At 37.8% G+C, this 25,509-nt stretch overlaps 1 protein-coding gene and 1 non-coding gene across 5 annotated transcripts; both read left to right on the top strand.

Moving 5' to 3' along the window:
- The first annotated feature begins 941 nt into the window (after positions 1 to 941).
- On the top strand, positions 942 to 24,593 carry ELOC (elongin C). 4 transcript variants are annotated; one of them, XM_032316913.1, is made up of 4 exons: positions 942 to 974; positions 12,150 to 12,203; positions 17,025 to 17,168; positions 24,359 to 24,593. In XM_032316913.1, exons 2-4 carry the CDS (start codon positions 12,200 to 12,202, stop codon positions 24,547 to 24,549), a joined length of 339 nt encoding a protein of 112 aa, XP_032172804.1. In that variant the 5' UTR covers positions 942 to 974; positions 12,150 to 12,199; the 3' UTR covers positions 24,550 to 24,593. The 4 variants fall into 4 exon arrangements, with proteins under 4 accessions (XP_032172804.1, XP_032172801.1, XP_032172803.1 ...); XM_032316910.1 differs by lacking the exon at positions 942 to 974 and adding an exon at positions 1,010 to 1,149; XM_032316912.1 differs by lacking the exon at positions 942 to 974 and adding an exon at positions 1,010 to 1,149 and having other exon boundaries at positions 12,133 to 12,203.
- On the top strand, positions 24,105 to 24,211 carry LOC116575580. Its single transcript, XR_004279844.1, has one exon. It is a non-coding gene; the product is annotated as a U6 spliceosomal RNA (small nuclear RNA).
- Positions 24,594 to 25,509: the final 916 nt, after the last annotated feature.

The raw sequence follows: 25,509 nt of genomic DNA, 5'->3' as shown, positions 1-25,509 counted from the left end.
AAATTTTGTTTCCCCTGTATTTATTTTTCCTTTGTGGACATCGTTAACACAACAGCGCCTATTTGAGCAATTTGAAATGGTGTCTTGGCCCTACATTCCCTTCTTACCACGGGCTCGTAAACAGAGAACAAACTTTATTTAGCTGTTTCAGCTTTTCTGGAAGGGTAACTGAATTTAACCACAGCAAAGCAAGTGAAAAGGACAGGCCGATCGACGAGCGAGAAAGGGGCTTAAAGAGCGAGAGTGCTGGGGCGTGGAATGTCAAAGAGGTCTCGGAATTCAGCATCCACGGCAGACGGCTGGAATTTCAGGGCGTGATCTCTGAATCTAGGAAAGTTTGAGCAACCCGGTGCTGGGAGGAGTTGGTAAGGATGGAGAAAGGCCCCAACCCTCTGGGGTGGGGGCGTGGTTAGTTTTCAGTAATAGGTGTCGGGAAGAGAGGAAATGAGGCCCGCCGACTGCGCTAGCCGTAAAGATGCTCTTGCAAATTTTCACAAAAAGACAGATGGTGTTTCTTAAAGAGCACGATCTTGTTAGCATAGAAACTGTACTCCCAATTTTCAATCTTTTCTCTGCAGATTATCTCCGACCCGCAGAAGGACCCCTGGACAACCTCTAAAATTACTAAAGTCTTAACATTCAACGTGAGAAACTACAAGTCCCAGGATGTAGTGCGGCCGCGGAGAAACAGTGGCCTTCAGAGAAACTACAAATCCCAGGATGCAGTGCTGCCTCGGACCCCCCCCCCCCGCCCCCACCCCGAGCACCTCTTTGAGAATGATGTCCCGGTAGAAATAGTATCAGAGTCGGTGCTGCATGCTGGGAAGCAGAAGACCCAGAACTGGATTGGTTGGGATTTGCAAATGACCGCGGTCCTCCGAGGTTGGCCAGTGGTACTGTAGGAGAAGGGAGGGGGGCGCTGCGCACTTCCTGTAGACGGAAGCGGGTAACAGACGGCGTCCCCGCCTCACCAGGTACCAATCTCCCGCGCGTCGCAGAAAGCATCCGTGACCTGGCGGAAGTGATTCCTTTAACTGCCCCGGAACCCACGGCGGCAGGCAGCTGGGGTGGGGGGGTGGCCCTGGAGTAGGGGCTGTGGCGGTGCGCGGGGACCCGGCGCGGTGGCTGTCGTGGCTGCAGGACTGACGAGTGAGTCTCGGGCTGGGGTGGGAACGGAACTCCGGATCCGCGTGGGAGACAAGGCAGGCTCGTACTGGGCGCGCTCGCGATCCACCCCTTCCCATTTGGGCGGGGAAAGAACGGAAGCTCTTAACCTCCCCGGGCCTTCTCAGCTCCTGGTTTGGGGGAGGGGAGAAGAGGGCGGCGGGAGCTTTCTAGGCGCTGCTTGGTGGGCTCGGGAGAGGGCGAAAGGAGGGGCGGCGGCCAGCGAGTCTGGGCCTTCCCGGGGCTGAGCGCCGGGAGGGTGGAGTTAGGAGCATGGCAGCCCTGTCGCTCTTCCTTTCTGCCTTCCCTGTGTGCACTCAGATGCGTCCTTTTTTTGGAGTCGGTCCCCAGTCAGAGGAGTGACTCTCACAGTCGCAGCCCTCTTTTTCCAGCGGCAGGACCCCGGGACGTTTACCTTCTGGGCAACTTGTCGGACGATCTGTGCCCGACTTGATAGTTTGGGACTGTCGTGCATCTGCTTTCCAGTTTTGTCTGAAAGGTATCTAGTACAGTGGCCGTTGAGTTTATCTTATGGAACTAAAAATCTCTTTCGTAAGATACAGTTGTAAAGTTCATGCCATTCGTGCGAGCATTTCTACTTTGCATTTTACTTTTTCACGTTTGTGTAGAAAACAACCGAAATCCTTTAGTTTGAGTTTTTAAATCCTTTTTTTCAAACTGCTAAATCGCTTTTTGATCCTCAAATAGTTGTTTCCTTTTCTGTTTAGTAGACTAAGATGATAAACGAGATGATCTCGTTTACATTATATTTGTAATTCATGATGTTGAAAGATTACAGTTCACACATGGATTCATTCATTCTGGAAACAAAATGGTAAGGAAACAGCTCTGAGCCCTGTCATGGTGGATATTTATTTATTGCCAGTGGTGATCTGGAGTTCATGTTTAATTTTTAATGGCTATTATTTTTTTCCCTAAGTATGAAATTAAACTAGTAACTACCATTTCAAAATATATATTTTTATAAGTATGTTTATTTCACCTTGTAGATGCCAGTTTCATTACCTTTATAATAATTCTGTAATGTAATTAGACAGTAGCAGAAGTTATAGTGAGCCTTGTATATCAAGCTCTAAAGTAACATTTGAGTGTACCTTATAAAGTGCTTTTTGGGTGATTGTTTTTTTTAATACAGATTTTTCAGTACTATTAAGTAATCTGGAAGCTTTTTGCATTCATACTGATAAGTGTACATGGATTTTAGTTGTTAATAAGGATTTACTCTTCCATTATTAAGTAAGATCAGGAAAAGCCCATCGAGTGATGCCTGAAATTTCAAGCCTTGGTGACTAAGATAATAATAGTACCATTCACTCAAGAAATACTTGTTGAGCACCTGCTATATGCTAGCTATTTTACCAGGCCTGCCTTCATGGAGCTTGGGGAAAGAGAGGAGATGCAATAAGTATATATATAAGCAAATATAGTTTCAAGTGGTGATAAATGTGAAGAAATTAGGTCAAGATTAGAGTTATGTCGAGTCAAATTAGGTGATTAGGGTAGGGGTGTCTAATTTTGATAGGGGAGTGAACAAGGAAGACCTGCCTCTCTCAGGGAATATGGAAGAGCTTTTAAGATAACAGTAACTATAAATGTATAATGTATATGTATAAATCTAAAGACTTTAAGAAACGAATGAACTTAACCTATTATGATACTAAAATGGCCAATATACAGTATAGGTGGAGCATAGTTAAATAAGAATGATGAGAAATAAAATAGAGTACTTAGCTAAGTCTAAATAATTACAACTTTATAGTCCTTTTTCTGTTTGTAATGAGAGGGCATTAGAGGATTTTGTGCAGGGGAATGATACCTGATTTCTGTTCTTGATGACTAGTTACTAGGTGGCAAATAGACCAGTTAGAGGAAAGTAAGGAAACGAGTTCCTATGGAGGCTTGTAGTAGTCCAATTGAGAAGTGGTAGCTTGAACTAGGGATGTAAGGTAAAAGTTTGTGAGGAATGGTGTGATCTGGAATATAATTAAAGATGGAGCCAGGTAGGTCTTGCCTTCACCCCTAGGACAGAAAAAAAATTGAGAAATCAACTATTTTGCCTGAGCATCTGGGTGAACAGTAGTACCATTTACTGAAATACGGAACACAGGAGGGTACACTGATTTCTGAGGAATAAATTGAGAGTTTTGTATAGGAATAAATGAGGACTTTCGTAATTATTATCAAATAGGCAAGTAGGCAAGTTGGATATCCACAACTGTTGCTCAGGGGTAAAGTCAAGCTAGGAAGGAAGATTATCTGGGGGTCTTTTTTTTTTTTTTTTTTTAAGATTTTATTTATTCATTTGAGAGAGAGCACAGGCAGAGGGAGAGGGAGAAGCAGACTCCCCACTGAGCAGGGAGCCCATTTTGGGGCTCAGTCCCAAGACATGGAGATCATGACCTGAGTTGAAGGCAGACACTTAACTATCTGAGCCAGCCAGGTGCCCCTGGGGGTCATTTTTAATGGGTAATATTTAAGCCTGTGGACTAGAGGACATCAAGTGGAGAGGATTAATGGAGAAGAGGGCAGATGACTGGGAGCAGCAAGCAGGGATGGAAGCAGAAAAGCCAGGAGGGTATGGCATCTGTAATACTAAGGGAAGAAGCTGTTCGGGGAAGGAGGGGAGTAGTCATCTATAAAACCCTACTAAGAGTTAGATAAGGATTAAAAATTCACCATGAAAGCAAGTAAAGTAATAGAAATAAGATGAGCCCCTTGAATGTACTAGTGGGCCAGAAGTCTGATCAGAGTGTGTTAAGAAGTGATTGGTAGTGATTATATAGCATTTTGATGTGCTGATGGGAATAATAACAGCCCAAAGTCCTCAGAGAGGTGTGCTTAAGTGGAAAGGTTGGCCTTGAATAGGAAGGATGGTTTTGGTTGGTTGGTTGGTTTTTAAAGATTTTTTTTTTATTTGACAGAGAGACGCACAAGGAGAGAGGGAACACAAGCAGGGGGAGTGGGAGAAGGAGAAGTAGGCTTCCTGCTGAGCAGAGAGCCCGATGCAGGGCTTGATCCCAGGACCCTGGGATCATGACCTGAGCCGCATGCAGACACTTAACCATCCAGGCGCCCCGGAAAGATGGTTTTTTATTCATCTTTTTTTTTTTTTTTAAAGGTTTTATTTATTCACTTGACCGAGATCACAAGTAGGCAGAGAGGCAGGAAGAGAGAGAGAGAGAGGAGGAAGCAGTTTCCCCACAGAGCAGAGAGCCGGATGCGGGGCTCAATCCCAGGACCCTGAGATCATGACCCGAGTTGAAGGCAGAGAGGCTTAACCCACTGAGCCACCCAGGCACCCCTTTTTTATTCAACTTTTGAAACAGGAGGGTGGGCAGAGTGTATGGTATATAGATGCAGGTAGGACGAAGATGGAAAAACAAGGCAATTGAAGTGATAATCTTTCTGTTTTCTTGATAAAATAAGTTGTCAGGGCAAGGAGGAGGAGAAGGTATTGGAGGTTTAGGAGAAGCTAGGATTTTTTCAGAGTAGAAAAACTAGTTTACTAGGAGGATTGTTTACTAGGATTTTATAGTATTTAGAATCTATAATTAGATATTACATAGTGGGAATATTTGTTCAAACCTTTTTAACCGAAAACAAAGGAGTTTGAAGATCATTGTCTAAGACAGAGGTTAGGTAGTTTACAGGGGTGAGGCAGACAGACTCCGTGGAAGCATGTAGCAGTCTGGAGCCCTGTGCTGTTTGAGGGCAACAACTCTGTTTAATAAAGATGGGAAATTGGGAATTATAGGCATTGGTAGAGGGAGGGGGAATTTCAGATGAGTATTAACATGAAATGGTGGTGCTGGAAGGAACTTTTAGACAGTTTAGTCCATTGTGTTTGAGAGATAAACAGGAGTCTTATCACTTTAACCTATCACGGTCTCAAGATAGAAATTTGGAGAGTAGAAATTCAGATGTGGACTTGCAGTGACACTGTGGCTTTGTGTACATGCCTTCCCCACCCCTCTCCTGATTTGGCTCATACTGTTTATTTTGCCTGGATCTCCCTCTCCTTCCGGTTCTGCTTGGTAAAAACACCTCCATCCATTGAGACCCAGATCAAAAGCTACTTTCCTTTTGTGGCTGTTCACTTAAAAGTTTCATAGTTCCAGATTTACTTCTTTAGGACTCCCCAAATCCTACTCCCAATCTATTAGCTTCTCCAAACCTAGAGAATTTGGGTCAGTTTAATTATTAGCATAAGTATCTTTTGAAAGGTTAATGAGACAGAAAAACCACTTGAATTGATATCTAAATTTAAGAAAAATAATAAATTTCTTAAAAATCTTACTCTAATCTTATTCTTTTAATTGAGATCTGATTAATGTATCTTGGAATGCTCAGTGTACCATTTAATTTTCCAGAAAGTTGCCTCATGCTTCTTCCTAATCATTCCTCCAGAAGCAGCAATAAGTTCACCATAAGTTCATTTTGCCTGTTCTGGAATTTCATATAAATGGAATAATGTAGTGTGTACCTTTTTTGTTTTTCCATTCAGTATAATATTTTTGGTATTCACCTATGTCTTGTGTATCAGTAGATCATTCCTTTTTGTTGTGAATGGTATTCCTCTGCACAGATAGATCACAGCCTGTGTGTCGTCAGGGTGGCTTCTCATTTATTTTGAGTAAAACTTCTGTGTGAACATTTTTGTAAAAGGTATTTTGTGGGCAGATTATTTCTTGGATTAATACTTAGGAATCCAGTATAAGGATTTACAAAAGTCTTGTTTATCATTTTGCCACTTGTAAATTGACATGAAACAGCTATAACTTACCAAAACATAAATAATCAAGAACCTTCATTCCCAGTGATCTAGAGACCACTTAACATCAGTGTAATGATTGTTGTGGTCTGCACCACCCTGTATAAAAATATTTTTGATTGATCATTTATGACCAGTCTAAAATAGAGTTCTCAAATATCAGATCTCTGCTAATCAAGATCCCTAAAGCCCCACAGTTGATGACAGGCAGAGGGCTTGTTTTTAGAAACCAAGCCCTGCTAATGAAATATTATAATATAGTTGATTACTGAGTATTCCTAGTTGAGTCATTATTCTAGTAATAAAAAATTGATCATTTAGGACGATTAGGCCATGACTAATTGTTAACCATCAAAAACAGATCGGAAATTGTGGTCAGTGCTTTTACTTTAAAGGACCTGATAGACTCCCTTAGTAAAAGCGAAGAACTGCCCTCTTTGATGTACTGTAGACTGCCACTGAGACCAAAACTTGTTCTTCAACTTGGGTGTTTGGGAACAAGTTTTAACCCTAGGAGATTTGAGGACATTATCAAACAAACATTTTCAAATAACTGATTTAGTTCTAGGAAACATAAAATTCCAGAAATCATGTACAGGAACACATGCTTCTTGCATTTAATTCGCAGTTTATGATAGTCGGTGCAAAATTGTGAAGACTGATGTTTTTTTAGTTACCATAATTTCATAAAATGTGACTATGTCCTCGAAGTCTTTAAAATAAAAATTGTCTTCAGAATTAGAATTCATATTGACTAAATGTTATTGTGAAAGGTAGAATACTGTCTCCTTCTTTAGTCACTCCCTCCCTTCAGTATAGCCCAAAATATTTCCATCGACTTAAATATTTCTTTCCTAGAAAGAATGCCAGCATCATGGGAAAACAAAAACATAATCAATCTTGGTAAAAAACAGTGTATCATTGAATAACTTTATTCTGTTAGAAAGCTCAGAATAGTACTGTCTGTGTCAGTGGCAGATAACATTATTGTATGAAGCTTCACATTGTTAACATTACCACATAATTACCTTGTATCGATTATCTTGGTCACGAAGAGAAAGGACCTCCTTGCCTTGTGGAAACATCAAGCTAGTAAGCAAGACAAAATATATCTAAAAAGAGAAACAAGCATTTACATCTAATAGTGAAAAAATATGAATTCCACAGTGGAGGAAAAATGGGGGAGGGTACCATTTGCTAAAAGTATTAAGACTGCTTACACAAGGGTGCCTGGGTGGCTCAGTGGGTTAAGCCGCTGCCTTTGGCTCAGGTCATGATCTCAGGGTCCTGGGATCGAGCCCCACATCGGGCTCTCTGCTCAGCAGGGAGCCTGCTTCCTCCTCTCTCTCTGCCTGCCTCTCTGCCTGCTTGTGATCTCTCTCTGTCAAATAAATAAATAAAATCTTTAAAAAAAAAAAAACTGCTTACACAAGAACTAAATATAGGGGTATTGTTGTGTTAAAAGAGGCCAGAATGAGAATTTTAACTCCTCTTGAGAGCCATAAATCTAGTGACACTATAAGGATATTCTGGGCAGGATAGTTTGATGTCTTCTGATAAACTGGAATTACCTTCTAACTTCTGTCCATTTGTATTACTTTGTTTTCCAAATTAATCCTGGTTTTTACAGAGTTAAGAACTAATCATCAGGCTAACCATTGTTCCCTTATGAGCTGCTTGGTTCTATTACACTTCTTGTTGTTTTTAAGATTTTATTTATGGAGCACCTGGGTGGCTCAGTTGGTTAAGTGTCTGCCTTCTACTTAGGTCACAATCCCAGGGTTGTGAGATAAAGCCCTATGGGGCTGTCTGCTCAGCAGGGAGCCTGCTTCTCCCTCTCCCTGCTGCTCAGCCTGCTTGTGCTGTCTCTCCCCCCGCCAAGCTCTCTATCAAATAATTAAATAAATACAATCTTTAAAGAAAAAAATTCATAATCGTCTTTAAAAAATAAAAAGATTTATTTAGAGAGAGAGAGCACACAGCTGCTCACAAGAGTGAGTTGGGGGAGGGGATGTGGGGGAGAGAGAATCCCAAGCACAGAGCCCCATGCAGGGCTCGATCCCAAGATCACACCTGACAGCCACCGAAGTGCCCCCCTTTTTAAAATATTTATTTATATAAGTAATCTTTATACCAAACATGGGGCTCAAACTCACAACCCAGAGATCAAGAGTCACATGCTTTTCTAACTGAGCCAGCCAGGTGTCCCTATTTGTTTTTGTTTAAAAATCAAATTTAGGGGGATGCCTGGGTGGCTCGTTGTGTTAACCATCTGCCTTCGGCCAGGTCCTAGGATCGAGTCCCACATCCGTAAGAAGTACCCTGCTTCTCCCTCTGACTGCTGCTCCCCCTGCTTGCACTCTGTCTCTCTCTCTGTCTCTCTCTCTCTGACAACTTAAATAAAATCTTAAAAAAAAAAAAAGAAATTTAGGGATACCTGGGCGGCTCATTCAAGTGTCTGCCTTTTGGCTCAGGTCATTGAGCCCCGTTGTGGGGCTCTCTGCTCAGCTGCAAGTCTGCTTCTCCCTCTTTTTCTGTCCCTCCCCCTCACTTGTGCTCGTTCACTTGCTCTCTTTCATATAAATTCTTTAAAAATATATAAATAGGGGTGCCTGGGTGGCTCATTCGTTAAGCGTCTGCCTTCGGCTCAGGTCATGATCCCGGGGTCCTGAGATCAAACCCCACATCTTTTTCCCTGCTCCATGGGAAGCCTGCTTCTCCCTCTCCCACTCCCCTGCTTTTATTCCCTCTCTCACTGTGTCTCTCTCTGTCAAATAAATAAAAATCTTTTATAAGTAAATACATAAGTAAAATCTAATTTAAAATCATAGTTTTCAAAAAAAAACAGTTTTCTAATAATTTACACTTTCAAACATGTATTTTGGTGCATTTTATGTATTCTGCAGAAAATATGATTAATAGGCAAGAAACTACTTATTTTACATAAATAACACCAAACTATACCTATCATTCTAATCTGCTTTTTAAAAAATTAAGTTTATCCTGGTGGTAATTCCATGTTGTTACACCCATAGATTTAACTTTTTCCTTTTCACCACTCCTAGTAAATATTAATAATTATAGACACTATTTCTATATAGTTCGTTCCCTAATTGATGAACTTTATTTAGCATATTTTCAGTTTTTCATTTGTATACTATTATAGTCCGTATCCTTCTACTTGCCTTTGCACGCAAGGCTAGTGTTTTTTTAAAGTAGATACCAATAATCGCTAGCCTTCTGATGATTCTGCTGTTGCCCTCCAAAAACCGTTGTGCTGTTTATTTAGTATTTCCCTTTTTCCCTCTCCTCCAACACTTGATTCTTAACACATCTTAATGTTTTAGTTTGCGTGTTCCATGATTACTGTTGGGATCAAGCATTTTTTGTACGGGTCTATGAGTTATTTGCATTTTTTCTCCTATTTTTCTCTATTTGGTTCTTTAATCCATAGCATACTTTTGTGAGTAATGTCAGACACCTAACCTTCTTACTTTTTCTAAGTAAATAGCCAATGTAAAAAGAAAGATAAAAAGAATAGATTTGCAGCTGTTGCTATCATCTGCTTAATAATCCAAACAAATCAATTGAAAAACTGGTAGTACTAATAAGAGAGTTCTGCAAAGATGATGGGATACAAAATCAACTTTTAATGGATTTAAAAGCTTTTTTTAAAAACACCGCAATAATCTTTCAGAAAGTATAATGGGAAAACAGAGGGCATTCATAATAAAAACTGTAAAGTACCAAAAAGTCCACCAAACAGGAAGTGTGTAATGATAAAATGAGACTTTAGCAAAACATGAGATATTTAGCAAATATGTTTATCACACTATTATAGTGAAAATAGTGGATATTTTGGTCAGATATAAAAAGATTAGTGAGACAGAATATAGTCTAGAAATTCCTGTGATAATATAGTAAATGATAATGGTAGCATTTCAAATTCAAAGGATGGACTGTTCAAAGATCTTTTCAGTGTTCAGTGATACTAGATTCAAAACTGATTTCAGTGTACCTGCTAGCCTCATCTAGAATTTCTATTTGTTACTAAAAAATAAAAAACTCTAAAAGAGTAATGTTCATATATAACACTGTAAAAGCAGAATAACATCCAAGGACTTTTTGTTCATGCTTTATCTTCTGCCTAGAACTATTTTCAGCTTACTGTTCAAACACTGCCTCTACATACTAATTCAAATTTCCAGACCTCAGGTATAGAAGAGATCAAATGCTTACACTGAGATTTTCTAACCCCAAACTTGGATGTCTATAGGTATTCCAGATTTAATCGTATTTTAAATATTTTTAACTTCTACATAAGAATTAGGATTTACTTTTAACTGTTAATGTTAATTTACTGTTTTCTTAGTGACCACGAGTCCCTTCTCCACCTTTGTCATATAAATGGTGAGATTGATTTACTATATTAAGAAGTCTATAGAGAAGCTGTTGCTACCCAGAGGGCTTCTAAGATGTGACTTTGCATGGTTGCTTAGCTACTGCTAGTTAAATAAACGTCCTAGATGTTTTGCTCTAGAGATTTTCCAGATAGAAACTTGGCACTCGAAGTTCTTCTAGCACTTTTTTTCCTTTTTCGTTTTTTTTTTTTTTTAGAAGATTACAAAGCAGTGAACAGAAAAAAATAATAATGACCGATGAATTTTTGTTTACTATTCTTCTTATAAAGTGACATAGTACTGTTTAAGTTTTAGATAAGTATCTAAGGATCTGTATGAGCAGCTCTTAACAGTAGTAGAAAAGTTTTAATGGGCGCCAGAATTGTTTACCATGGTAATATGGAATAATGGAAAGTGGTGTTTGCTCCAAAGCAAACCTACCTAGCTTTAAATCCTTATGCTGCCACTTAAGCTGTAGAAGCTTTAAGCCAGTGGCAACCTCTTACTGTTTCTTCACCTCTAAAGTGGGAATAATAATTCCCTTGTGTAAGTGTTATTTTAAAATAATGTACGCAAGTCATCTAAGGCGATGTTTACCACTCATTAGCCCCTCAAATTGTTGGTAATGATGTAACATTGCCGCTGTTGCCCTTACCTCTTATTAGATATGGTACTTTAAATATTCCCCTCCATGCTTGGTATTCTAGACAAAGATTTGATTCCTACTTTCACTCTGTCATTACCTGGAACAAATCATTCAGCCCCCATATACGTTAGTGATGCTACCACTTTTAAGAGGAGGGATTACACAGTTTATCTCCAGGTTTCTTTCCTGCTCTAAAATGTTATGGTTCATTTTCTTGGCCCTTTCTTTAAAGCTAGAATAAAATTCTGGTTAGGGATTTCTCACAGAACAGGATCTTTTCCTGTTAATAACATAAATATATTGGTTTAAGTGAAATGCTCCTTGAAGAAATGATATGAAAATTAAAATTACTCAACATGAGCCCTTTTCCTTTAGCATTCATCTTATTTTGTAAGATTTAAGATTTCTCGGGATACCTGGGTGGTTCATTAAGTTAAGCATCTACCTTTAGCTCATGATTTCAGGGTCCTGGTATTGAGCCCCACACTGGGCTCCCTGCACAGTGGGAGTTTTCTACACCCTCTTCCTCTGATCCTCCTCCCCGCTTGTGCTCTCTCTCTGTCTCAAATAAATAAAAACTTCTAAAAACTTTTAAAATTTCTTAAAATAGTAAAGATTTGCTACCACTTTGCTGTTAAATTTCAGAACTTTGATAACCTTTTGCATCAAGGATGGCCCAGTAAAATGCATTATAAATGCCACCCTTTTTTTTATAAGACGAGGACAAGCCCTTTTATGAAGGCTACATCGTGTCCTTGGATTTATCATATTGTCATTCATTCAGCAAATATGTGCTTTAGTTTCCACTACTATCTAGTAGATATAAATATACAAAGAGATGATTAAGGCCAGCAGTCTCCTTCAAGTTCAGTTCAACTCTTAAGGAACAACATCTGTATTTTTAAATAATTTTCACAATAGTTAAGGGGGGAAAAAAAACAAATCTATGTTTAGACTGCTACTCTGAAGGTGATCATCTTTTCTCAGATGTTCAGAAACTTGATACTGTTCCATATTAATGGTGGCTGGGAAACTCTTACATAGCAGAGAGAGTCCTTGAATTTGTAATACCAAGGACGTTAAATAGTAATGGGTGAAAACATATTACTCCAGAATTAATCTTAAAATAGCGTTGTTATATTTTCAGGAAACTACCAAAGTTCCTGTGGAAGTAAAGTAGAATTTCATAAGAACATAATGGGTAAGTTATATAAAGTAATTTTATATTTCAACTAGTAGAAGCTGGGTATTTTTCCTCAAAGATAGACCTTTTACATTGGTGAATGCAAGTAAAAAAATGATCAGACTAGATTAAAATTAGTTAAATCCACAGCATTTGTTTACCAGAGGTATACCTTAGCAATACTGTGGGTTTGATTCCAGGCCACAGCAATAAAGCAAGTCAAATGAATTTTTTGGTTTCCTGTTTGTAAAAATTAGGTTTATATTGTGCTATAGTCTAGTAGCATTATGTGTAAAGATAGATATATAGTACCTTAATTAAATTTTTATTTAAATTTATTTTTTATTTATTTTATTTAATTGCCAAAAAATGCTAATCATCTGAGCTTTTAGTGAGTCATCACTGATCACAGATCACCATAACAAAAACAATAATGAAAAGTTTGAAGTATTGCCAGAATTACAAAAACATGACACAGACACAAAGTGAGAAGTGCTATTGGAAAATGGCACCAGCAGACTTGTTCAGTGCAGGGTAGCCACATACCTTCAGTTTGTAAAAAGTGCAAACACACAATAAAACAAAGCACAGTAAAGGTATGCCTGTATTTATTTTTGAAAGGCAGATAAGTAATATTTTGTGCCAAGTATAATTTGTGATTCCTAGAAAGTAATAGCAACTTAAATTAGAAACTTTCCCAACAAACATAAAAAGTGCTTTAAATTCTTGCAAAAAATGCAAGAATTATAAATTTAATTGAAAATTGTTTTTATTTTCTAAGAGATGGGCAAAACCTGCTAAATATTTGTATGCTTGAGTAGTCTATAATTTACAAGTTACTTGCATCCTTATGAGTCTCCCAGCTTTTTATTATGAAAAATTGCAGAAAAAAAAAAAAGAAAAAAAAAAGAAAAATTGCAGAAATGATACACTATGTAGCCTTCAGTGATTGCTAATGCTTTGCCACATTTGCTTTCCTTGTGTGTGTTATATTTATATACCCATATACACACACATGCGTATTTTTCTGTACCATTTCACTTCACACCTAAATACTGGGGTAGGCTTCTCATAATTAGGTCCACATTCAGAATTTCCCAGTTGTGTCAGTAGTGTTCTTTATAGCAAGTATGTTATAGACATACCTTGTTTTATTGTGCTTCGTATTGCGTTTTGCAGATACTGCGTGTTGTTGTTTTTTTTGTTTTTTTTTTTTTACACAAATTGAAGGTTTGTGGCCACCCTGTGTGGACCACATCTGTTGGTCCCATTTTTCCAACAGCAGTTGCTCATTTCATATCTCTCACATTTTGGTAATTCTCACAGTATTTCACTTTTTCACTATTAATTATATTTGTTATGATGGTCAGTGATCTTTGATGTTATTATGGTAGTTGTTGTGACATCCCGTGAACTGTGCCCACAGAGATGGGGAACTTAATCAATACATGCTGTATGTGTTCTCACTGCTGCACCAGCCAGGTCTTCCTTTATCTCTTCAGACCACCCTATTCCCTAACACAGGAAAATTGAAATTAGGTTAATTAATAAATTAGTAGGCTAATTAATGACCTTTAAGTATTCAAGTGAAATACTTCTCTCACTGTCAGTCAAAAGCAAGAGATGGTTAAACTTAGTGAGGAAAGCATGTCAAAAGCTGAGACAGGCTGAAAGCTATGCCCTTTGTGCCAAACAGTTGGCCAGGGTGTGAATGCAAAAGAAAGGTTCTTGAAGGAAATAAAAAGTGCTACTCTGGTGGACAGGTGAATAATAAAAAAGTAAAACAGAGTTATCACTGATGGAGAAAGTCTGAGTGGTCTGTATAGAAGATCAAAGCAGCCACAACAGTTTCTTAAACCAAAGCCTAATCAATAGCAAGGCCCTGACTCTTCAATTCTGTGGAGGCTGAGAGAGATTGAGGAAGCTGTAAAAGAAAAGTCTGAAGCTAGCAAAAGCTGGCTCATGAGGTTTAAGGACAAAAGCTGTCTCTGTGACATAAAACTGAAGGTAAAGCAGCAAGTGCTGATGCCGAATCTACAGCAAGTTTCCCAAATCCAGCTAAGGTAATTAATGAGGGTGGCTACGCTAAACAGCAGATCTTCAATGGAGGTGGAACACCTCGTATTGGAAAAAGATGCCATCTGGAACTTTCACAGCTAGAGAGAAAATTCAGTCCCTGGCTTCACATCTTCAAAGGACAGGCTGACTCTTGACAGGGACTAATGCAGCTGGTGATTTTCAGTAGAAGCCAGTGCTCACTGACCTTTCCAAAAATTCTAGAGCCCAGAATTATGTTAAATCTACTCTGCCTGTGCTTTATAAATGGAACAACAAAGCCTGGATGACAGCACATCTGTTTACAGCATGGTTTACTGAATATTTTAAGCCTACTCTTATTACTTAAGCAATCTATCTCGTAAGGTATAGCTGCCAGAGTTGGTGATTCTTCTGCTGCATCTGGGCAAAGTAAACTGAAAACCTGGAAAAGATGCATCCGTTCTAGATGCCATTAAGAATACATGTGAACCTGGGGTGCCTGGATGGCTCAGTCCTTAAGCTTCTGCCTTCAGCTCAGGTCATTTCTGGGATCGAGCCATGAGGCTCCCTGCTGGGCAGGGAACCTGCTTCTCCCTCTCCCACTCTCCCTGCCTGCGTTCCTTCTCTCACTGTATCTCTGTCAAATAAATAAAAATAAAATCTTTAAAAAAAAAAAAAAGAATACATATGATTCATGGAAAGAGGTCAACATATCAACAAGATTGTGGAAGGAGTTGATTCCAGCCCTCATGGATGACTTTGAGGGGTTCAGGACTTCAGTGTAAGAAGTAAATGCAGATGTGGTAGAAACAGCAACAACTAGAATCAGGAGTGGAACTTGAAGATGTGAGTGAATTGCTGCAGTTTCATGGTCAAACTTGAATGGATGAGTTGCATCGAATGGAAGAGCAAAGGAGGTGGTTTCTTGAGATGGAATCTACTCCTAGTAAAGATGCTGTGATGACTGTTGAAATGACAACAAAGGAATTAGGATATTAACTTAGTCGATAAAGCAATGTCAGGGTTTGAGAGGATTTACTCTGATTTTGAAAGAGGTTCTGTGGATCAAATGCTGTCAAACAGCATCACATGCGACAGAGAAATCGTTCCTAAAAGAGTTAATCAGTGCAGCAGACTTCTCTTTTGTCTTATTTTAAGAAATTGCCACAGCCACCCTAGCTTTCTGCAGCCACAACCCTGATCATTCAGTGACCATCAACATTAAGGCAGGACCCTCCACTGGCAAAAAGGTTACTACTCACTGAAAACTCAGACAGTGGTTAGCATTTTTTAGCAATAATTTTTTTTTTTACGATTAGATTTATTTTTTGACAATAAGAGATCACAAGTAGGCAGAGAGAGAGGAGGAAGCTGACTCCCTGCTGAGCAGAGCGCCTGATGCAAGGCTTGATCCTAGGATGCTGATCCTAGGACCCTGGGATTATGACCTGAGCCGAAGGCAGAGTCTTTAACCCACTGAGCCACCCAGGCGCCCCAGCAATAAAGTATTTTTAAATTAAGGTATAAACATTTTTGTTTTAGACATAATGATACTGCAAACTTAATAGACTATAGTATGCTGTAAACATAACATTTTTATATCCACTGGGAAACTGGAAAATTCATTTGACACACCTTTGAGTTAGTTGCTTTATTGTGTGGTCTAGAACTGAGTATCTCCAAGGTATCCCTGTGTTTTATATCCAGGATCCAGTCAAGGATCACTTACTGTGTTAATTTGTTTCTTTAGTCTCTTTTAAGTAGTTCCCTACTTTGGGGGACATGAGGAGTGAAGTCTTTCATGACACTTTAAAATTTAGATTTATCTGAATGTTTACTCCTGATTAGATTCAGATTAGACATTTTGGGCAGCAGTAGTACATAAATGATTTTTATATTTGTTAATCTTAATTTGAGGGATTTTTAAATTAACTATTAACATGAATAAATAAATGGATCTTTGTAGCTTGAATACTTTATCCTCTGTACTTCTTTTGTTATTCTAAAAATTCTAAATTTTTAGAATGAGCCTGAAGATACTTTCTTTCAGATATTTGTAATCATAAAAATTAAAATTTTCTGTGTAAGTTATAGGTGTTAGAAAGCTCTTAAAAGGATATACAAAAAATACATATTCCCAAAAAAGTTATATTATATACTGTGGCTGAAGCTAGCGTGGTGGCAGTGAGGGTAGCTGGCTGTAGAGTTAACATCTACACTATCTCCTCACCTCTACTTTGAATTTCAAAGACTGGTATTTGTCTGTATTCCTTACTTCAGTCATGTAATCATTTAAAATCAGCAATAAAAGCTTTTGATCACTATTTTTATGGATCAAGAGTAAAGATTCTGATTAAAGAGAAGCCCTAACTTTAAGAATTAGCAGCTTTGTCAGAGAAGTTGAAATCATATGACATACAAACATTCTTTCATAAATGCACATAATACATCTTATGTTAAACATGAGTATTCCCCATGATTTAAAGTTTTACTATTTGAAAATTTGTTTAAGCTTTCAAATTTGGACATGTTGCTATGTTCACAAAAAAAAAAAAAAACCCACACACATGTTAATACTTCCTTGAAGAATACTGGTAAATTTTTATCCAAAGTAACATTCTTGAATGTAATTTATTCTGACATTGGAATGTGTTCAAGTAATAATAAAACAAATAGTTAAAAAATCTTAAAATCTTGGTAGATGTTACCATCCAGAAATGTTTCTCTTTTGAGTTAGTCAAATACTAACCTTGGTAAACCTATTTATTTTTAATTTTGTGATTGAAAAATCATTTACTTTAGATGGAGAAGAGAAAACCTATGGTGGGTGTGAAGGCCCTGATGCCATGTATGTCAAATTGATATCTTCGGATGGTCATGAATTTATTGTAAAAAGAGAACATGCACTAACATCCGGAACAATAAAAGCCATGTTGAGTGGCCCAGGTAGGTACATTTCTTTATTTTCTGTTCATAAACCTTCACTATTAATGTGTTTTTACTTGAATTAAGTGACTCATAACATTAAATGAGACAATAACTGTTTGACATTATTGCATGATTATGTTGCTTTGGAAAAATTGATTTCTACCAGTTCCTGTTTTCAGGAACTCAGGAACCCCTCCTAGGAAGGGCTCTTTTCCCTACCTTAGTTACCATCGTTAATCTCCTCACCACAGAAGGACACTATTGGTGATTTGTGCTCGTAATTACATATACAGTTTATTTTTTTAGAAGTTACCACTTCCCAAACATCTATTCTTAACATTCTCTTTCTTTCTTTCTTTCTTTGTTCCTTTAAGATAATTTTTTTTTTTTACCTCAAAGAAATTTTTTTTTTGAGGCTTGGAATTTTCTAGAGCATGAACAATACTGTGTTCAACTTTTGAAGGAACTACCAAAATGCACAGTAGATGCACCATCTTACATTCCTACCACCATTGTATGAGTATTCTAGTTTCTCCACATTTTCACTGACATTTATGTTCCTATTTTTTGATTCTAGCCATCCGAACAGGTGTGAAGTGGTTTCTCCTGTTTTTTATTTTTGGGTTTTTTCCTTAAGATTTTTATTTATTTATTTATTTATTTGACAGAGGGAGAGAGATTACAAGTAGGCAAAGAGGCAGACAGAGGGGGAGGAGGGCAAAGCTGGCTCCCTGCTAAACAGAGAGCCTGATGCAGGGCTTGATCCCAGGACCCTGGCTTAAGCCACTGAGCAGAGCAGAGGTTTAACCCACTGAGTCACCCAGGGACCCCTCTCCTAGTATTTTGTTTCAAGATTGATTTATTTAAGAGAGAGCATGAGCAAGGGAAGGGGCAGAGGGAAAGGAAGAGAGAGAATCTTAAGGAGGCTCCCCGCTATGCATGGAGCCCAATGCAGGGCTCAGTCTCAAGACCCTGAGATCATGACCTGAGCAGAAACCAAGAGTCAGATGCCTAACTGACTGAACCTTCCAGGCACTCTTCATTGTATTTTGGATTAACATTTCCCTAAGGACTTGTTAGGGAAATGCTGAACATCGCTTCTGGTGTTTGCTATATATTTGCGTATCATCTTTGGAGAAATGTTTATTCAAATCTGTTAAATATTTTTCAGTTCTGTTGTGAGTCTTTTTGTTACTGAGTCATAGAGTTTTTCATAAATTCTGGACCCTAACCCCTTATTAGACATCATTTACAAATATTTTCTTATAACAGTTCTATGATTTTACTTATTTTTAAAGATTTTACCTATTTATTTGACAGAGAGAGCACAGGCAGGGGGAGCAGCAGGCAGAGGGAGAGGGAGAAGCAGGCTCCCTGCTGAGCAAGGAGCCCTATGCTGAACTCAGTCCCAGGACCCTGGGATCATGCCATGAGCCAGAGGCAGACCTTAACCAACTGAGCCACCCAGGCCTCCACAGTTCTGTAATTTAAGCTGTTAGATTTAGGTCTTTCATTTTAAGTTAATTTTTGTATATGGTATGAGGTAATGACTCAGCCTCATTCCTTCTTACACGGGCTTCCCAGTACCATTTGTTAAAGAGACTATTCTTTCCCCCATTTAAGGGTCTTGGCACCTTATTGAAAATAAGTTAACCATAGCTATATGGGTTTATTTATGGGTTCTCAACTCTCTTGCATTGAGAGTCCTTTTTTTTCTTCTCTTTTTTTTTTTTTAAGTAATCTCTACGCTTAGTGTGGGGCTTGACATCAAGAGTTGCATGCTCTACCCACTGAGCCTATCAGGTGCCCCATTCCATTGATTTATTCTTGTACTAATGCCACAGTATTTCCATTACTGTAGCTTTGGAGTAAGCTGTGAAATGGGGAAGTGTGAGGCCTCTAATTTTATCTTACTTTTTCAAGATTGTTTTGGCTATTTGAGGTCCCTTGTTTGTTTTGGGGTTTTTTTGTTTGTTTGTTTTGTTTTTTGTTTGTTTGTTTGTTTTTAGTTTTGATTTAAATTCCAGTTAGTTACTGGAATGCATGCAGTTAGTTACAGCATGATACTAGTTTCAGGTGTACAATACAGTGATTCAGCACTTCCATACAACACCTAGTGCTCATCACAAGTACATGCCTTAGTTCCCATCACCTGTTTAACCCATCCTCCCACCACCTCCCTTCTAGTCACCATCAGTTTGTTCTCTGAAGTTAGGAGTCTGTTTCTTGCTTTGCCTCTCTACTTTTCCCCCTCTTTGCTCGTTTGGTTTTTTTCTTAAATTCCATACAAGAGTGAAATAGTATGGTATTTTCTTTCTCTAACTTATTTTGCTTAGCATAATACTCTTAACTTCATCTGTGTTGTTGCAAATGACAGGATTTAATTTTTTATGGCTGAGTAATAGTCCAGTTTGTGTGTGTGTGTGTATGTACACATACACAAATACACACCACATACCACATCTTTATCCATTTATTAGTTAGTGGATGCTTGGACTCTTTCCATAGTTTGGCTATGGTAAATAATGCTGCTATAAATATTGGGATGCATGTATCCCTTTGAATTGGTATTTTTGTATTCTTTGGGTAAAAACATAGTAGTGTAATTGCTGATCATAAGGTAGTTCTATTTTTTAACTTTTTGAGGAATCTCCATACTGTTTTCCAGAATGACTGTACCAATCTGCATTCCCACCAACAGTGCAAGAAGAGTCCCCTTTTTCCAAATCCTTGCCAACACCTGTTGTTTCTTATGTTGTTGACTTTAGCCATTCTTTTTTTTTATTTTTTTAGATTTTTTTTTGGGGCGGGGGAGAGAGGGAGCATGTGAGCACAAATAAGCAGAACGGCAGGCAGAGGTAGAGGGAAAAGCAAGCTCCCCGCTGAGCAGAGAGCCCAGTGGGGGCTTGGTCTCAGGACCCTAAGATCATGACCTGAGCTGAAGGCAGATGCTTAACTGACTGAACCACCCAGAATTTAGCCATTCTGACAGATGTGATACTTCATTGTAGTTTTTATTTGCATTTCCCTTATAATGAGGGATATTGAGTATCTTTCCATGTGTCTGTTGGCCATCTGTGTCTTTTTTTTTTTTTTTTAAGATTTGTATTTATTTATTTGACAGAGAGAGATCACAAGTAGGCAGAGATGCAGGCAGAGAGAGGAGGAAGCAGGCTCCCCACAGAGCAGAGAGCTCCACAGAGCTCCCCCAACTCGGGGCTTGATCCAGAACCCTGGTATCATGACCTGAGCCAAAGGCAGAGGCTTAACCCACTAAGCCACCCAGATGCCCCCATCTGTGTCTTCTTTGGGAAAATGTGTATTCATGTCTTCTCTCCATTTTTTAATTAGATTATTCAGTTTTTCGGGTGTTGAGTTTTATAAGTCCTTTATATATTTTGGTTATTCACCTTTGTCAGGTATGTCATTTATAAGTATCTTCTATTCCATATGTTGCCTTTTAGTTTTGTTGGTTGTTTTTATTTGAGGTCACTTGTAATTCCTTGTCTGTATTTTTTACTATGGAGATTTTAAAACACACACAAAAGTCGAGTAGTATAATACATTTCCATGTACCCATCATCCACCTTCAATTTTATCAATGTTTTGCCAATCTTATTTCATCTGTTACCATTTTTCTATGAGTATTTCAGGCTGATTATTCCCTGCTAGTGTCATTTGACTTGCAAAATCTATGAAAGTTCCCCAGGACTCTCCCTTTTTTTTCAGACCATGAATTTTATGGTGAAACGCAGTTATTTGTAAAATGTCCACATCTAAATTAGATTTAATATTTCATCTTGTAAGTTTATAATTACAACTCTAGAGGCTTGATTAGAATCCAGTTCATTTTTCTAGGCAAGAATACTTTATAGGTGGTACCACTCTATTCCTTTTGTCTCAATCTTTTAGTGATGTTGAGATTGATAAGTGAGTTCCAGGGTTAGCAAGCTGATTGATCTATGAACAATCTGTGGTCAGATTTCCATATAATGCTTTTAGTGTTCATTGTAATTATTGCTGAGATTTACTTCATTTGGAATTACAAAACAGTGCTTTACTAATTCTTAAAATTTCTTCTGCATTTATTAGTTAGAATTCTTATTATAAAGAACTATTTGGTTATCCTGAAATATAACTCTGAAGAGCAAAGAAAAAATAAACGCTTTTTTTTCCCTTTACATATAATTTTTCAGTGTAATGAAATGATTCTTCAGCATCTTGTAGTAGCAAAGAGTATTTTGGTTTTTGTTTGGATTTTTTTGTGTATCATTTTCAACTTGTGACTTTTTATTATTTGATGCTTTTTAATCTAGTGCAGTCTTTCTCACTGGTGCTCAAATTGTACCATTTGTTCCATTTTTATGCCAGAAGGAGCCACATCAGGTTGGTCTCATGTCCTTTTGACATGGTTCTGGTAGTCTTGGATAGCTGTACTACTTTCTGTAATAACAAGATTTCTCAGGTTCATTTTTTTTGTTGTCTTTTTATTTTTTTTTAAGATTTTATTTATTTGACACAGAGAGAGAAAGAATACAAGCAGGTGGAGCAGCAGGCAGAGGGAGAGGAAAAAGCAGGCTCTCCATGGACCAGGGAGCCTGACATGGGGCTTGATCCCAGAACTCTGGGATCATGACCTGAGCCAAAGGCAGCTACTAAATGGTCTGAGCCACCCAGACACCCCTTTCAAGCTCATTTGATAGATTATTCTCTAATCCTGGGGCACCTGAGTGGCTCAGTGGGTTAAAGCCTCTGCCTTTGGCTTGGGTCGTGATCCCAGGGTCCTGGGATCGAGCCCCGAATCGGGCTCTCTGCTCAGCAGGGAGCCTGCTTCCCTTCCTCTCTCTCTGCCTGTCTCTCTGCCTACCTGTGATCTCTGTCTGTCAAATGAATAAATAAAATCTTTTTTAAAAAAAATTATTCTCTAATCATGAAAACAGACATTTTTCCAAAGAGCTGTTTTCTTATAGTGGAAAATAGTACTTAGGAACGCCAGTTTGGTTGCTACCAGTACTCATTGTTCATAGGTTGAATTACTTTTGGACTTCTATACTGGATAGAGCTTGGATGTACTTAGAAAACCAAGGTCATGGAAGTTAATAAATTTTAGTTAATAATAAAATTAAAAGATACTTGCTTTTTGTAAGCTTGATCTCCTTTAGTTTATCTGCAGCCCAAAACTAATGCTTACATCAAAATACATGCAGCCTTCAAAATATGATAAGTGAAAGGAGCCAGATATAAAAAGTTGCATTTATATTATTCCATTTATATAAAATATCCAGAATAAATCCATAGAGACAGAAAGATTGGCATTTGCCAGAGGCTGGGGATGGGAAAATGGACAGGAACTGCTTAAAGGGTATGGGCTTTTATGTTGGGATGATGAGAATGTTTTGGAACTGCATAGCAGTGGTGGTTGCACAGTATCATGAACGTACATTGAATTGTATACTCTAAAATTGTTAATTTTATGTTATATTATTTTTACCTCAAAAAACCCTAATGTTTATTTAATATCAAAACTTACTGGGCACCTGAATGGCTCAGTCAGTTAAGCGTCTGCCTTCGGTTCAGGTCATAATCTCAGGGTCCTGAGATCAAGAGCCCACATCAGGTTCTCTGCTCAGTGGCAAGCCTGCTTCTCCCTCTCCCTCTGAGATCTCTCTCTTCCTCAAATAAATTTTAAAAATAAATAAATAAATAAAAGCTTACTGTTTGTTGGTAATATTTCATGCAAGAAAGAGTTTTAGTCATTGACAAACCAAAATTTACCTCATTGCTATGAATTAATACTTCATTCAGTCCTGCTCTCCTTTCTTCCCACCCCACCCCCCCAACCAGTAGACCGTTATTAGAAAACTTAAAAAAAAAAAAAAAACTACATTTAGCATTTTTCCCTTTTATATTGACTATACAATGCTAGTCCTAGACTGCTAAGAACCTGTTTTATTCCTATAAATGCTAAATACTATAATCTCTATATAGCTAAAGAAATTTTGAGATCATTAAAAAAGTTTATAAAGTGTTACTAAAACAAAGGGAAGTAGCTTATGAGGAGCTCTCACTAACAATCAAAATTTTGAAAACTAAAAGGGGACACAGTAGGTTTGCTTTCTTAAGAAAATGCTTTTAGGGGCACCTGGGTGGCTCAGTGGGTTAAGCCTCTGCCTTCGGTTCAGATCATGATCCCAGGGTCCTGGGATCGAGCCCCGAGTCGGGGCTCTCTGCTCAGCAGGGAGCCTGCTTCCCCCTCTCTTTCTATCTGTCTCTCTGCCTACTTGCGATCTCTGTCTGTCAAATAAATAAATAAAATCTTTTTAAAAATGCTTTTAAATAGTATTATATTTATTATCTATTTTTACCTGACAACTCCATATAGCACAGGGCTCCTAATGATCCATAAAGATTTGATTCCTTAAACTGAATCTTCTAAGATTTGTCTTTTTTTGTATCCTGTTCACCCTCACTTAATCATCCCACCATGATTCTTAGGAAAAGCTAAAGTGTCCAAAGTCCTGGAAGAAAATTAGAATTTTAAAATTCAGTCTTGATTAATCTCATTTGCAATCTTAATAAATTTTTTTTATATTTATACTCAAATCAATTATGTCTTTCTTTTGATGCTAGTTGGGTTCATTCTTTTCACATTGTATTAGTTTACTAAGACTGCTGTAACAAAGTACCTTGGACAGAGTGATTTAAACAATAGAAGTTTACTTTCTCATAATTCTGAAGGGTAGGAATTTGAGATCAGGGTATCGGTAGGGTTTCTTCTGAGGCCTCTCTTCCTTGCTCTGATGGCTGACTTCTCCCTGTTTTCTTCACATTTTCTTCCCTCTGTGTGGCTTTGACTTAACCACCTGTTCTTAAAAGGTTACCTGTCAGATTAGATTAGGGTCCATTCTAATAATCCTGTTTTTTGTCTTAATTACCTCTTCAAAGACCCCATCTATGAGTCATTAAGCAGCATCTGTACTAAAATTGGAATAATATAGAGAGGATTAGTATTGCCCCTATGCAAGGATGATACACAAATTTGTGAAGCATTCCGTATTTTTAAAATGTTTTCTGAACACAAAAAAAAGAGCAGGGAGGAGGAAGTGCCTGTCTCGAAATATGGTCACTTTTGGAAGTACTGAGAGTTAGGACTTCTCAACATGTGAATTCATTCATCCTGTAACAAACATACTCCTTTTCTTTTACAGGTCAGTTTGCTGAGAATGAAACTAATGAAGTCAATTTTAGAGAGATACCTTCACATGTACTATCAAAAGTATGCATGTATTTTACCTACAAGGTTCGCTACACTAACAGCTCCACAGAGATTCCTGAATTCCCAATTGCACCTGAAATTGCACTGGAACTGCTGATGGCTGCGAACTTCCTAGATTGTTAAATAAAATAAATTATAATAAACTGTTAACTTTTTTCAGTATTTAATACCTGTAGTTCAGTTAGTAATTTTTTCATATATAGCATGTTGCCTGTGTGCAGTTGAACTTTAAAGTTCATTGCAAAGCAGATTATCTTCTGTTCTTTTGCATAGCAATCAGAGTTGAAATTTGTTTGCTACATCAACAAATTAAGGACATTTTCACAAATTGAGAAATAAACAAATATGCCAATTCGTAGGTGGTTTTGCCTTATCCTTTGGATGTGATTTTTAAAATTAGAGCAGTGGTGAAATAGTAAATACTGAAATTTAAGAATAAATGAACACATTCTACAGGTAAATAATGGGGCTATGTATTTTTGTGTTTTTAGTGTTTTTTTTAAACCTATTCTGATCTTAAAACTGTTGTTAGCATTATTAGAGATATGCAAATAATTTCATGATAAACATGTTTATAACTTAGCCAGAACATTGATTTTTATAATTGTCAAAGACATAAGAGTTGACATTTCTTATGTGTCTTTTGATAAACTGCAGTATTAAGTGTATCTTGTCTTTTTGTTTATTGCTACAATTTAAGAACTTTATTTAAAAGAGATTTTGGAAGATTACTAGGTATAGCTTTTGGAGCAATCACTTTTTGAACTGTAGCCACATGGTCAACAAGTAAACTACATGACTGATTTCATGTGCATTGTGCATTTTGGCCAATCCAAAGTACTGTATTTCACTCACTATAAAGCTTCCTTCGCAATATTCATTCTTCTTACATAGTCCCTTGTTGTGACTGCACTTTTGATTATTTAAATGTTTTAAAGGATTCATTACAGACTTTATTTACCTCTTAAAAGCTAGACTTTTCTGAACTATTCCAGTCTTCCTCCACCAACTGAAATGTTATAAAAAATTTTAAAACATTGGGAGATGCAGTGCAAATCTTATGATGCACTTTGATATAGTATA

This window comes from Mustela erminea, chromosome 16, assembly GCF_009829155.1.
Source record: "Mustela erminea isolate mMusErm1 chromosome 16, mMusErm1.Pri, whole genome shotgun sequence".
NCBI lineage: Eukaryota > Metazoa > Chordata > Mammalia > Carnivora > Mustelidae > Mustela > Mustela erminea.
This window is presented reverse-complemented; position numbering and strand designations above follow the sequence as displayed.

Excerpts from the sequence above, each read along its gene's own strand:
- ELOC (XM_032316913.1), top strand. Across the intron at positions 17,169-24,358 it reads AGCCATGTTGAGTGGCCCAG|GTCAGTTTGCTGAGAATGAA; the intron begins GTAGGTACATTT and ends TTTCTTTTACAG.